General features: G+C 29.3%; 1 protein-coding gene across 2 annotated transcripts in view; it reads right to left on the bottom strand.

Moving 5' to 3' along the window:
• The window catches only part of LOC107163117 (proton-coupled amino acid transporter-like protein pathetic), a 44,558-nt gene that overhangs the window by 18,207 nt on the left and 11,441 nt on the right, over window positions 1-14,910 (bottom strand). The window contains exons 1-2 of one of the 2 annotated variants that reach the window (XM_089230809.1): window positions 3,101-3,120; window positions 922-1,928 (exon numbers count right to left, since the gene is read on the bottom strand). In XM_089230809.1, the coding sequence (XP_089086935.1) occupies window positions 922-1,241 (320 nt within the window). In that variant the 5' untranslated portion in view covers window positions 1,242-1,928; window positions 3,101-3,120. Of the gene's footprint in view, window positions 1-921; window positions 1,929-3,100; window positions 3,121-14,910 lie in introns of those variants that run through there. The other variant, XM_089230808.1, reaches the window with a different exon arrangement.

Raw genomic sequence — 14,910 nt, 5'->3', positions numbered from 1 at the left:
AGCAGTCGTAAAATTAAACTAACACTACATGGCGTGGTACTTATTAAACAGCGTGGACGCACCAAGAGTCATGTAGAGGCAGCGTAGTGGTAGTTGCAGAGGGTCAAATCCCTTGAACCACCCTCCGCACTACCGATTGTAATCCCGGAATTGTTTTCGCCAGACAAACAACGTAATGGGGACGGAACTTGTATAGGTAACTGAATGTGGCCTTGGTGACATCGAGCGATCAACAAAAAAAATGTATACACATGGTACACTGCAATATTATATTAAATGCACGTGGAACATACGTTTTCGTGATCATATAATATAATAATGATAATACAATTGCTGTGGCAAGTGAAAAACACACGCTGCAACCCAACCTATTGTAATGTATGAATATTGTGAATACGTGACTAGAGTTACCATTATCAAAATTTCTGAACGATGATATCGATCAGTTGAAAATATTATCGATAACCCGCTTGAGTTGGAATCTAATTTTACTCACATTTTTAATACAAATTAAAGTTTCTTAAGAAATCCAGTAGCATAATTTTTCCAAGGGCAAACATTTAGCTTATTCCAATTATTTGGTTAATAATACATTTTTTAACCTTATAAATTGTACCTATTTACTGATTTATCATACAGTTGCCAATTATATTTATGTAATCGTGTAAATACTGTTAAAAGTACCTATACAATTAATTTATAAATATTATATATTATGCATTATATATGAAATTATATATAAAGCACGTTTATTCTACGCCAAATGCTTATCAATCAGAAATTGTTATTATTTTACACCAAGTTCAAAACTTAGCTGCAATCACGTATACCTACTAAACATTGTGATAATACTTACAATATTGTATGCTAATGTGCAGCAATAATAATATTACACTCAAAAAATATGAAATATGTACTCACGTAGACGATGTAGTTGATCTTTCGTTGGCAGCGGGGTTGCCATTCGTCACCATCAATCCAAGGGTTGCTGGAATGTCTATTGAATAAGTTGACGCATTGCGCTTATAGTGTTGTTGTGGTGTCGGCTGTTGAAATTGTTGTTTCTGATGGGGTGTTGGTGATTGTGTCTGTTGAGAATTATTTGAGATATTGGTACTGTAGATGCCGTCGGAACCACCGCTTAACCGAAGCTGTGTTTGGGGCTGATTGCTGCCCGTCGATGGAGCCTGTGAACTCCAGTCAACCACGTCATCCGACAATACTGCTGCCGGATTATCCATTTTGATGTCTCCGTGGCTAGATATTCCGGTGACAAATGTCTGGTAGTTGATTTGGTTCGCTTTGGTGATTGAAGTGGTTTGTTGATAAGTAATGGTGATAAATTATGGTGATAGGCTTAAATTTTATTTAGAATCGTTCAAGCTGATGTTCAATTTTTCACACTGTTCATTCATTTGCTTAAGTTTCGATTCAATGAAACTTCTATGATTATTAATGACCATACGAGTTATATTAAATGAAGCATGCAGATCATTAATAAGATTATCAACGTTATTCTCTATATGAGCTTTTCTTGTGGCAAGTATGACTGGTTCCTTCGCACACAAGCTCGACGAGTATTCAGTATGTGATGAACAGAGCTGGTTTTTATCCTCAGTCGAACTAGATGTATAGTGATTGTTTTTTTTGACACCTGAATTTTCGTTGAGATTTTGGTGAACAGCGTTTAAGTTGTTACTTTTACTAAGCGTATCAATAGGGGACGGAATCACTGATCTATTGCCAATGGAAATTTTACTCCTTTTCCTGGATTGATGTTGGAAATTTTGGTTGTTGGTAGAATTGTTTATGGTCAGAGAAAACTGGTGTTGTGAATCCGGTGATGGCGAGTGTGACGATGATAGACTGCGCTCACTGTGACTAGAGCTACTCAGTGGTGTATTGTTACTGTCACTGTCCTTGGAACGCTGAAACAAAAAATTGCTAAATTTATCAAAAACGATCACGTTGTAACTGCCTACATTAGCAGGTAAATTAATTTCATTAGTTAATATATTATACTGAGGCATGAAATAATCTTAAAGTTTGAAAATGGGATGTGAAGTTGTCGGTTTTTCAAGTGTGTAAGACGAAAAAAAAAGAGAGTGAGTTTGGAATAAAGACACATTTACATGTAATTTAAGTGGTTTAACAGGTGTTGTTGTTATATGAGACTGCGCACATACCGAAACACGTGACGATGAAATATTCAGAGACTTATTCAAAGGCAAAACACGTGATGGCGTTGGAGACGTATTTAAAGAATCGCGTGCTGTTAATGTGCGTCGGGAAATGCGTAGTATTTCTGAACCTTGCAATGTTGATGATTGTGAAATAGATTTTCTTGATGACATTTGTGTAACGGGTAATAATGATGATCGGTGGTAGCCTATCCGTCAGTTATGCAGGAATCGAAAGTAAGTAATATGTGCAGTGATAACAATCGAGACAACGTAAATTGGTTTATAAGACGTCGAAATTACGGAGACATATAACTTGAATTAATACAACAAAAAATGCAGACACTATTTATTTAAAATTTGAAGTAAATAGTAAGAGAAAAAACTATTTTATTTCGATAACGATTTTCCGGAAGTTCCCTGAATACGATCAAAACAGACTTATTTGACTGATGCGCAATAAAACACTAGCTGTGTATCATAATAATATAACGTAGGCCGGTCATACTACCCGAGTGTATACGATATACCAATACAACGATGGGAGCCGACAGACAGCCGAGGCATGTATATATAGATGTCGTGGAGGGTGTGTGCGGGGACCCCAGTTATACCATGATGGGGAGTGCGGGGATCGGACCACGCTGAAAATTAGGCTGTTGACGAATTCAGCTGTTCAATAGAGGGGATAGGCGCGTAGTCATTGGGTGAGTGTCGCGCGGGGATCGGACTGAAGACATTTATCGCCGAGTTTTATTAGCATTTTACAGGTTCAAGAGACAGCGGTGGTAATACGCACAATAATTTAACAAACTATAATGCAACTGTTGCTGCAGTTTCGTTGGCATTTTTATACATTATATCCGTGCACATTCGAGAGATTAATCTAAAAAAAGTAATATTATACCTTTTGAACAAACCTTTTATGTTCGATTTGTAGCTGTGACTCAGCGGGGGTTGAGGCCGAAATTGTAAAATATAAAATGTCATTGATAATGAAAAACATTTCAAAAACGCCATTTGAAAAAGCGATAAATTGCGATAAAAAAAAAACTCATGTTGTTTGTACTACACTACTACCTAGAAACTGTTTCTAAAATGTGTCACTGTATTTCGTATTTAGATCCGAAAAAAAATATTTTATTATTTACGTTGTTATTCCAGTTGGCAACTATATTTTGTCATTTTTTTTTCATTATAAATGGCTTTTGAAACATATTTCATTTTCATAATAAATATTCTCTATTCAAACATAACTTTATATCTATTAATTATTACCTACAGTGTACACTATACTACTAGGTATGTAATAATAGTAAATATTTTACAGCTATATAGTTATTTAAATTCAAATAGTTAAATCAAACAAGGTTTACAGTAATATTTGATTGTATGATTTTATATATTACATAGAATACCAATAAACACACTTGCACAGTAACAAAAAACCCACAAAATAGTTTTCATTCGGTTAGGTTCATAATATTTTTAGAAAACATAAATATTTTACACGTAGGAACAAATCTAGAGGATTTTCAAAAGTTTTTTATTGCCTTTTTTTATATGTGCTTATAATATAAGTTAAAATTATAATATAAGAAAACATAATAGATATTATATATTTTATAAACATGTTTTGTACCTAACCAATTTTATTTGTATTAAATACACTTAAATATTAAAAATTTGAATTCTTCTTAATTTGATTTCATAGTGAAACTATACTCTAATTCAAGCAAGATAATATATTATGCTGATTTTCGTCAAGACACGATGCGTTTCTCGTTGTACAAAGACGTAAGGTGCACACACATGAAGAAAAAATTTTCGTAGCTGTCAAATAAACGCCACATAATGATTACATACAAAAAACGTACAAATAACAAAGAGGATTCTTCAATACAATTTAGGTATTAGTTTGTATAGACTGCTATCGTTCCCGTACGGATTAACAGCCACCATAATTCACAATAACAATTCACTTATAAAATTTATTTATGCTAAACATTTTTTATAAATTTCAATTTTCAATCTAATGATTGATTATAAGAAAATGTGTTCATATCAATAATCATAAGATAAGAGTTCATCGATATTATCGTGTAAAATATGGTTTTAATTAGAAATAAAAACTTATCAGTAGTCACCGGAAACATTAACTATAATGATTGTAGTGGATCCTATTAAATATGACTTTATTAGAAAACTAGTCATTAAAAAAAAAAATTATAAATGTTAGTATTATTGATATTATTTCAAGACAAATATAATTTATAATGGCCCTATCTTTATATAAAAACCGTTACATGATGAACCTAATTAAAATTTTAAAACGTAATTTAAAAATGTATTAATATTGAACAAAATAAATAATTGCATTACTTGTATAGATCACTTGGAATAATATTTTATGATGAATTCTATCTATATATTTGGATTTTATATCCAACTTAAAAATTTGTGATGGTCACAATGCACAAGTATGTTTCAAGCACAGAACAATAAACTAAATACCTATCCCCCAAAAAATATGAAATAATCCCGGTTATTAAATAGGTACTTTATTTTAGTGCGTCTGAAAAAATAAGCTGTTAATCAGTTTTTAAATATTTGCCTCACGTTCTAATATATAGGTAATATCAGATTATACCAGTGGTACTTATTAAAGGTTTACTCTAAGACGCAGATTGTTACGTAATGCATTAAGCTATAGCTACTATATAGGTATACCAGTTTAGTATATTATATAACTAAATTATCATTTTTCAATAATAGAATACATAGAGAAAATAAATTACATTAATATAATTTAAAGTACATATAGGCTTTAATAGTATTTTAGTTTTTGTAAATAAATTATAATAAAATAAATCTGAATAAATACAACCAAATTAAGTATGAGTGACCACTATAATTGTGTCCAGCGGTAAATATATCTCCCAAGTTTGGATCCTCAATTTTTTGGGATTCAAAAGGTACTATTTTTGACATAAATTATCAGAGTTTTATAGTTCTATATTATTCAATAAACTAAACTTAATTTTCGTTTCCATCTTTACTCAGAACCATAACTGTCTTTTGAGTATTATTACCATAAATTGTTTAAAAAAATTGTTTTATTTTCATTTACATTTTTTTTTCTTAATGTTTTGAACAACAAAAATCTTTTTTAAAGTTAAATATTAACTTATAATTGTACATTTTATAATTATTTGCCATCATCACAAACGTCCGCTTGATAACAAAAATATATTCATGTATATTATTTTGTGTTTTGTTAAATATGTTAACTGATTGGAATAAAAAAATCAAATATAATTATTAGTAGGTATGTGGTATTTTTTCTGATCATACCATATATTATTCTAACCTAACCATATTGTGGCATATTACACTAATAAAAACCATTATATGAAATTTTTTTTTTATAGATTGTAATTATTAGTATATTATTAAAATTGTTTTCTTTTAATTCTGCTATAGTATTTCTAAGTAATATTTCTTCATCTAATAGGTATATGTTTGTTTTACGATTATTTAAACAAGTATCAACTACTTAGTTTTATTACCTAAGTGTTACATAGACATCTTATTGTATATTATTCAAAACATCGATGAACAAAAAAATATTAAGCTGTGCACTGTATAATAGAACATATACTTTTGAACTTTGAACGAAAAGCCTCACAGCTATTAATATAGTTTCTATAAGTGTCGCTATTATTAAAAGGAAAAAATAACCATAATATTATTGATAAGTATGAAAGACGTATTTTCTTAAAATAGTATAAGTACACGAATTATTCGCAACTAAGATATAACACAAATAAAACCTGAGTCGAATATAACTTAGGTACCTACAAACACCAGGGTACAAATAAGATTAGACCTTTTTTATAGTTATCTAGTAATACAACTTAACTATGCAGCCACAAATATAATAGATTACTTACAACATAAAAAGTAAATAAATTTACCAAAAATACCCAAGGTCCATGGACCCATGTAAATATATTATGGTACAATGCATAAAAAAATCATGGGATTTTTATAAAGGTTTTTAAATTTTAGTCTTGATTCAACTTAAAATACAATTTCATCTCTCTGCGCAGTTCATTGAATTGTTAGAACACGTGTTACGAGTTTACAGTCCCATTCTACACCTAGGTAAATATATTAAATATAATAGTCTTTGAAAAATCATGTCCCGTGACCCTATGTCAAAAAAACTCAATAGGAATGACATACTAAGCTAAAAATTCTATTCAGTTAAATGACAATGAGGGTCTCATTCAACAATACAGATGTTTTTGCTCTTCGAACACCAACCATCACCCCCCCCCCCCTTCATCCCATTGACACTCAACATTTTTACTACGATGTCACAACAGTTCGACCCTTGGCCACGACTTGTATGTGTGGTAAATATAGTGTACACAATACGGCGTATATTATACTACACATTCTATTCTATTGTATGATAAAATACTCGTGAAACGCATTGTTAATATAAACGACTGTGTGTGGTCAGTAGGCACAGTATAGATAATTTATTGGATTGCTAACTGCTCTTATCGGTAATGGATAGATTTGAAGCCCACCAATTTTTAAAAAAAAGGCAGCTAAACGTTAATAGTACAGAGAACAATGTCATATTATTTATATTCATTATATTTATTTACATATTATTTTAGGTACGTATTCATTATTATTTATTATAACATGATATGTGATCTAGGTATATCCCTTATATTTGACCAAATAAGTATATACTTACGAAAAAAGTTGTACCTTATTTCGTTTACCACTATTAAAACAATCAAAAGCACATCATGAATTTTTAAAGAACCTATTTATAAATTAGATCTATGGAAAAAATTGGTGTAATATGATATAATGTTATTGGTGTTCTTTTTTAAGTTGGCGGCCTAATTAATTTATGACTTGACTTTATTATCACAGTTAGAAATTTAGTTTATTATCTATATCTGTGTCAGTAGGTATCAAGTATACAGGTGACAATATAATCTTTAATCTCAGTTTTTATCCACTTCGAATTTGTAAATATGGTATATTTTATAGAGTGCATACGACGTACCTATAATAGATACAGCCCCGGGTGCATTAATGAAAATGTCATGGTTTACTACTAGGTATAATAAATTATATTACAGCTACATTGCAACTAAAATTAAAAATAATCATTTAAGTTTTAAACAAATCTTTCACTGTTTATACATTTTATTAATATTTATATAGAAAATAATATTGAATGTCGATATAAACATAGTGCACAGTATTCATTATATAACTTACATTCATTCGCTTATACTGTTAATTTATAACGATTAAATCACATTTTATTATTATTTTATTCGTGATTATTTAATACACAACTATTATACCTACTATATACCTATCAACTACAGGTACAAATATATTTTTTATGTACAATGTACATGGTATTAAGATCTATCTATCTATGGGTCATAAATAAATTACAACACATCATGTATTAAAGAAAATATCAATAATTTATCACATATTATTCTTATAAGTTAAAATTCATTAGTTATACAACTGTATAACCAAAATAAAGTTTTCATAATTTAAATATGAAACCTATTTTAACATCTTCACCCACCAAAAATGTTTCTATACTTTATGGAACAGTAAAATTAATTTCTTGTTAAAAATGGAATGATATTAATAATATGTAGAATTTAGATTTAATTATTAGTAAATTATTATTATTATAATATCATTAAATAAAATTAATTGATTTCTTGAATGACCATGACTAAAACAAAATAACATTAAAAAAATTGTTTTACTACGAGACGCGATATTTTTTTTAGATATAGGTTTTATATTAATATAATATTCTACAATCATAATGACATTATGATTTTATTATTATATTACATTGTAATATTAAATTTAGAATTGTTTATTTTATGTAATGTAGTAGCCCTACCTAGTACCTACTTAATCTGTTCTCTACATCCTAAATGATTGTAATAGGTAATAGCTATATCATTAATAGGTAGTGAAATTTTAAATATTGAATATTGGTATTATTGTTGTAAATATTGTGATGGTAACCTAAATACTTATGAAATTTAATGAATATGAAAATAAATATTAGATATAGGTAATAGAAGGCTGTATCATTAATATTTTGTTATAGGTACCTAATTAACAATATCCGATTACGTCCGATCAAAGATAAATCCGTTTTGTAACCTATACTTGTAAATAGTTTTAATCGTATCCTGGTTATATTTATAATGATAAATTATTCCATCTACAAAAAATTTAAAAACCTCCTTTTTCTTTCAATAAATAAAAAAAATAGATAGGTTAAAATAACTGATATGATGGTATAGGTTTTACAGAGTGCAGAAGGTACTGTATCATCAATAATGTCCCCATAATGGATTTGTTAAATTTGAATTCATTGATTTAAATTTTAAATTTACCTATTATACGTATATACGTATAACGATTCTGAGCGGATGTGATCCAATTTTTTGGTAACCATGATAAAATTATTTTTTGTTTTTCCCCGTTATTTTGAAATGTAGGTAGATAGTAGGTACTGATAAATTTCTCCTTTTGGCCCACAAATAAATACAAACTAGATCCAATTTAGTACCAGAAATCTCTTTAAAGTTTATGATCGGAACATTTTTATGAGGTAATATAAAAAATATCAATCAGAAACTATCGAACATAAAAATGAGAATAAAAATAAAAGCACAAATAGCTGTAAAATCAATTCATTGTTTCATTCAAAATCTAAAATGGTTATAATAAACAGCTACGCAGGTTTACGCGTATTTTTAGTTTCTTTGAATATAGATATTAGGTAGGTAATGTGTATACATTATTCTCGTAGGTACCATGGCAAAATAAATTATTTTGTCATGGTATGTACCTACCTAGTACCTACATAACACTATATTATACATTTATAATTAATTATATATACCTATTTATTAAACGTAGATATTAAAACTAATAGGTAATTTGTATTTTCAATTGTTAAGTTTACTGCACTTTTATGGCCACATTCATCATATTATACCTACTAATAAAGTAGTAAATAATAGATGTCTATTTTAAGTTTTTAAATTATTCACACTATTCAAAATCTATACGAACTTTTTCAGTTTATTGGCATAAGTAAGTAAGTAGCATATTGCTGACAAATTGTAAATTGTAATAGCACGTTGAGTCGTTGAAATATAAACGAATAAAAGTATAGGTATATAGGTACCAAATTAATAAGAGTGGTGGAACGGTCACAATATGCATACATAATTTAAAGCTATTTAAGTTGCCCGTGTATAATATAAATTATGGAGACCATAAAAATTCATTTTGGTTTAACCTAGAATTTTCAATGACTTGAAATAAAAATTGTGCATATGCAAATAGGCTTCCCGTTTATAACATGTTAATTCATCAATATTATAATTCATCAAAAACTTGATAATAACAAGTATCAGTTATAGGTAATTGTTTATATGATATTTTTTTCGAATAGCAATAAAAAAATGAATAAAAACGATCAACGAACCTTCGGCCACGCGTGGATTGAGGAAGTACTTATAGCTATGGGCTATATAATATCAAAGTCGGATAGATTGAATATTGGTACATAATATCTACTTATAATGTTATGTAATATTTGCATATATCATAAAAACGCGGTCTGCGGTCAGTTGCGGTGAATACAATTTAATCACGAATTGCATACACTCAAGTTTTATTATAGGAACCTACATCACGTATATACATGATCGCTGCACAATATAGCACATTTCGACGTATTATCTTTATATTAAGGTAACCGAAATCGAGGATGAACGATTCAACTTGTTAAAATAGCACATATTCACGTCAACGTTAACACCAAAAGCATCATACTTGACAAATCATTATTATCATCATATTGGCGAACTGCACGTGGTCAATACGGATGGATTTTGCATATTGCAGGCACTAACTGAACTGAATAATATGCCTGACCTTTGGTATAAAAACTGTACCACCCTAGTTGGCTACCAATTCGAGTCTTCTCGTGAAATGAATAATGAAACTTAGCTACTTGATATGCGATAATATTTGTAAAAAGTGAAGATACCGCTTAGGTTAAAAGTTATAAGCCATGGATACATTCATCATATTACTGATATTTGGCAGATAAGCTAGTAAAATAATCTTATATATGAAAAGAAACATTAGCAAACTCAAAATATGACAGCCTCTAGAGGTGTTGCACTTTTTTTTTAATATACACACAATTCACTTTCCATATATTATACAATTCAGTAATTGATGGTATTCGATTTTTTTTTTATACAAGCTCAAAAAGACTTTCTATTCGTTACATAAAATCCAAATCAAATGTTAATTAATCCGAGACACAATTCAGACGTCTACTGGATAGTATTAGTATAAAAAAACTTTATTCAAGTAATATTGTCTTCAAAAAAATGTTAATACCTCATTTATGCGGGAAATAGTCATTAATCACACCTTATAGCATGTGTAGATTTCTGCTGTTTATAGCTATATAGCTGATCACCCGGGCGGATGGGAGAAACTCCACGGGCCGATGATTATTGCGCGTGCATATATACATATACTATATATAATATATAAGTGCAATCTGAGTGTATAATTATTATAAGGTGTGTATATACGTGCAAGTATAAAACATCAGTGATATTTAATTGTTCACCATTGGTGGGTGACCAGACGTGGATATACTGCTGCAGGATAGCTCGGCCTATATAATATTATATTTATATATATAGGTATATAGGTACATAACAGTATGTCTAATACGCGACAGTGTGTACAATTTAATTATTATGTACAATGTACAAGTACTGTATAATAACATTATTATTTATTATGATTGCATAGTAATAACCACCCTTCGACGCTGACGACTGCAGGTCAGGTAAGACCGTCGCAGTCCGTCCGCCCGTTCGTCGAGTGTTCCGGCGTATCATCGGTTTGTAACACATGCCCACACACTGATATGCATTAATGCATTATCATAATAATAATATTATTATACATTATTATATGTTATTTATTTTGTATTGCACAACTCGCGCACTGCCGTCGACGTATAAATTTGTTATTATGTATCGAGTACCGATATAGGTATGTAGTTGAGCATTCATCGTCGTCGTCGTCGTCATCATAATATTGTTATTATTATTTATTACTTATTAAAAACGTGCCATCTCATCAATATATTATACAATATACACGCGTGAATACATGATAGTGATTATAACAATGTATACATAATATGCGTAACGATGATGTATTACGCATCAACGCCTGCCCGCCCGACGAGTGAAAAAAAAATACACACGGACACTCGTCTTATTTTATTGTATCTGGTGTTAAACGAAATCATAGGTACATTATTAAACTATAATAAGTAAAAGTATCCATATAGGCGCACATTTCGAACAATTTTACGGGAAAGCAATAAAATCGAAAATTTACCCTGTAAAAAAAAAAAAAAATAATAATTTTGATTCACTTTTGATCTGTAAATTAATTAATTTATCCATGGCTATTGTCGCAGTGACCAGATATGTAATGTAAACACGCTTATGAGTTATGATAATAATATCTTATTATATTATGTTCTCGCAGATCTGGTCAAGAGTATTTTTTTAGAAAGTTCAATGAAATCGGAAATCTACTCATCATAGGTACATCAAAAATATTCAAAATCTCAGTTTTGACTCATTTTAAATTTGTTTAATAGTTAAGTGGCTAGTGCCAGAGCTACCAGACACATCGTCCAAACACTCTTAAATCACGTTTTATGATAATAATATTATTGTATTGTCGTAACGACCACGGCGCGCCGCGTAATTTTTATTGTATTTCATACCTAAAATATACGTATTAATATATTGTATTATAATATTAAATATTAATTATTATAACCTATATATATATATATATATATATATATATATTATATATACCTATATTCCTACTCGACATCATTGTACGTAAATATCATCATATTATTATACGTATCGCACTCACGACTTATTGAATTAACGGCGGCGGCGCTTATTGAATATTAACGGCGGCATTGACGTGACCTTAACACACATACATACGATTTCGCACCGGTTGTTCGACGACCGCATGACGACGGGCACAGTATAATAATTTATGGATATATTTATGAAGTTATACGCTGTTTAACGACGCGTGCATTACACACACGTATTTAATATACACCTATATTATGTACCGCGGCTACTTAACTGCAGCGGCGTCTCATTAATAATTAATAATAATAATATAATATGCCCATACGGGCAGAGGTACGAGGTACGATGTACGATATTATATATTATGTTATACTCGCGATTATCATAATATTACCTATATACATGGGTACATAATATTATAACTAGATTTGCCCCCGGAACTATCTATATACGTTAATACTGCACAACGAATTTAAAAAGTATCATCAGTGCTATTGTATAATTAATATAATATCAAGACGTGTAATCGTGTACATCTATACCTGAATACTTTAGCGCTTATGTCGTCCCTGCAATTTATTGTTTATACTATTATAATATTGTAATATTATTATTATGCTCGTACATAATCCATGAGCAGTATCAGCTATATATTCAGTTGTGCACTTGTGCCTACCAAGACAGAGAATATCTACGTCATAAATTATGATATTAAAATTGTATTTTATTGAATATCGTTCAATTTTAATTTACCTATTGGTACCTAATTATTATAGTATTGCCGATCTCAACTGTCTTATGCACATTTAAACTTTGAACATTGTATATTATAAAAATACATCATATTATGATATTATATTATTATGCATGAATGTGATGTCTTGCACTCGCACGCGCGTGTGTATAAGTTTACGGTCACCGTTTAGCTAAATTTCTGAGTTAATTTGTAAGATACCTATAAGAATAATTGTATAATATACCTATTATACATATATATATTCTATGATATTATGTAAGTAATAACTGGAGAAATAATAACTAATGTAACGACGACAACAACGGTAATTGGAAAATTATATACGCGGGCGCGAAAAATGACATGGATTTTACAACCATTATCGTCATTATTATGTTATTATAGTTGTTATTTCAACAATAATAATATTGCCCAAAATAAATCGGCGTATTGTCCTCAGCTATTGTCTCCGTCGTGTAAAAACAATCAACGGCGACGACGACGAAGACAACGAGAAAATCAACTTGACTAGTCGTAAATAAATTGTATTGACAATGAAAATTATAATATTTACAGCGAATAACAAATGCGTGGGGCTTAGATCCCCATTTGTCGGTCGCCCTTCATAGCTTCACAAACATATCTCATAACCTCACAAAGAATAAAATTATAAAATAAATTATTAACATTAATTTAATAATAGGTATACATAAATTGTGGGTAGGTATTAATATATGTATTGTATATAAATTATAAATATATACCTAATGTATTTGAAATAGTTTAGATACAGATTTGGACAAATTTGAGGTCAATTACTAACTGTGACAAAACAACCGTTTTTATTATTCAAAACATAAAAATTGTATTTATGATTAATGATTATGTGTATATATGAATAAAAAATAAAAATAAAAACAGGAAAGTCTCTGCATGCAGTATAATGCTAGTATAATAGTAGGTTTGAAGTGTACCTATCAACATTGGTGAGTAGGTCATAGTAATGGATGTGTTGAAATTGATTCAAATCATAAAACATTGTATACGAAAATTGATTCTGTAAGGAGACACAATATCATCAGCATCTATTCCTGAGTTTATTTTTAATTTATTTATATTACTATACTAATTTATTTATCTAGTAATACGGCATCTAACACTTAAATCATTACTAAAAACAATCGATTTATTATATCATATTACATAATTGTTATTAATTAATAAATAAATACCTATATAGGCTAGGGTGGATTAAGTTCACGGTAACAAGGTAAAAGTTAAAAAATTTCATTGTGTATAGAAAATTATAATATATTTAGTAATAGGAAGATGATACATGTTGTATGATTAATAATTTTCAAATGACGACAAAATCCAATCTTGTTAAAAATTTACATTTCTAAAATATTTCTGTTTTTTGTAATTTTTTTTTTTAGTTTAAATTAATTATTTTTCAACAGGTACTATAGGAACTTTCTACTTTCGAGTTTTACTCCAACTGAAGTACCGAGTAAATAGATCCAACTCTATATAGTCTTTATACCATAAATCAGAACGGTTCAGCTGTTGATAAAATCATATAATTTGTGTTCACTATTGGATTATATTTTATGTATGTTGTTTATTAGACAGTAGATATTTAATTGCATTTTTGATTAGTTAGGAAGTACAGGGGCAGTATAGGCAGGAATTGCTGCACTAGAGCATTTTTTTTGATGGATGGTGAAACTGTTGATTAACCTGTTCGTGGAAAAATTTAAAGGACACTTCATTTATATTGCTATTGTTCTCTTTCTAACTACATTTTCACAAACAATGGTCATTACTTATTGCGTGTGCTACTGAAATTATATGAATAAAAATAGAATATTTTGTCAATGTATGTACGGGAAATAAAATATTATTCTACTGTAAATGATAATAATTACGACATATTATATTT

This window comes from Diuraphis noxia, unplaced genomic scaffold (genome assembly GCF_037042655.1).
Source record: "Diuraphis noxia isolate RWA-SAM2 unplaced genomic scaffold, SU_Dnox_SAM2 contig0001, whole genome shotgun sequence".
NCBI classification, from domain to species: Eukaryota; Metazoa; Arthropoda; class Insecta; order Hemiptera; family Aphididae; genus Diuraphis; species Diuraphis noxia.
The sequence above is the reverse complement of the archived record's forward strand: the minus strand, read 5'-3'. Positions and strand labels throughout refer to the sequence as shown.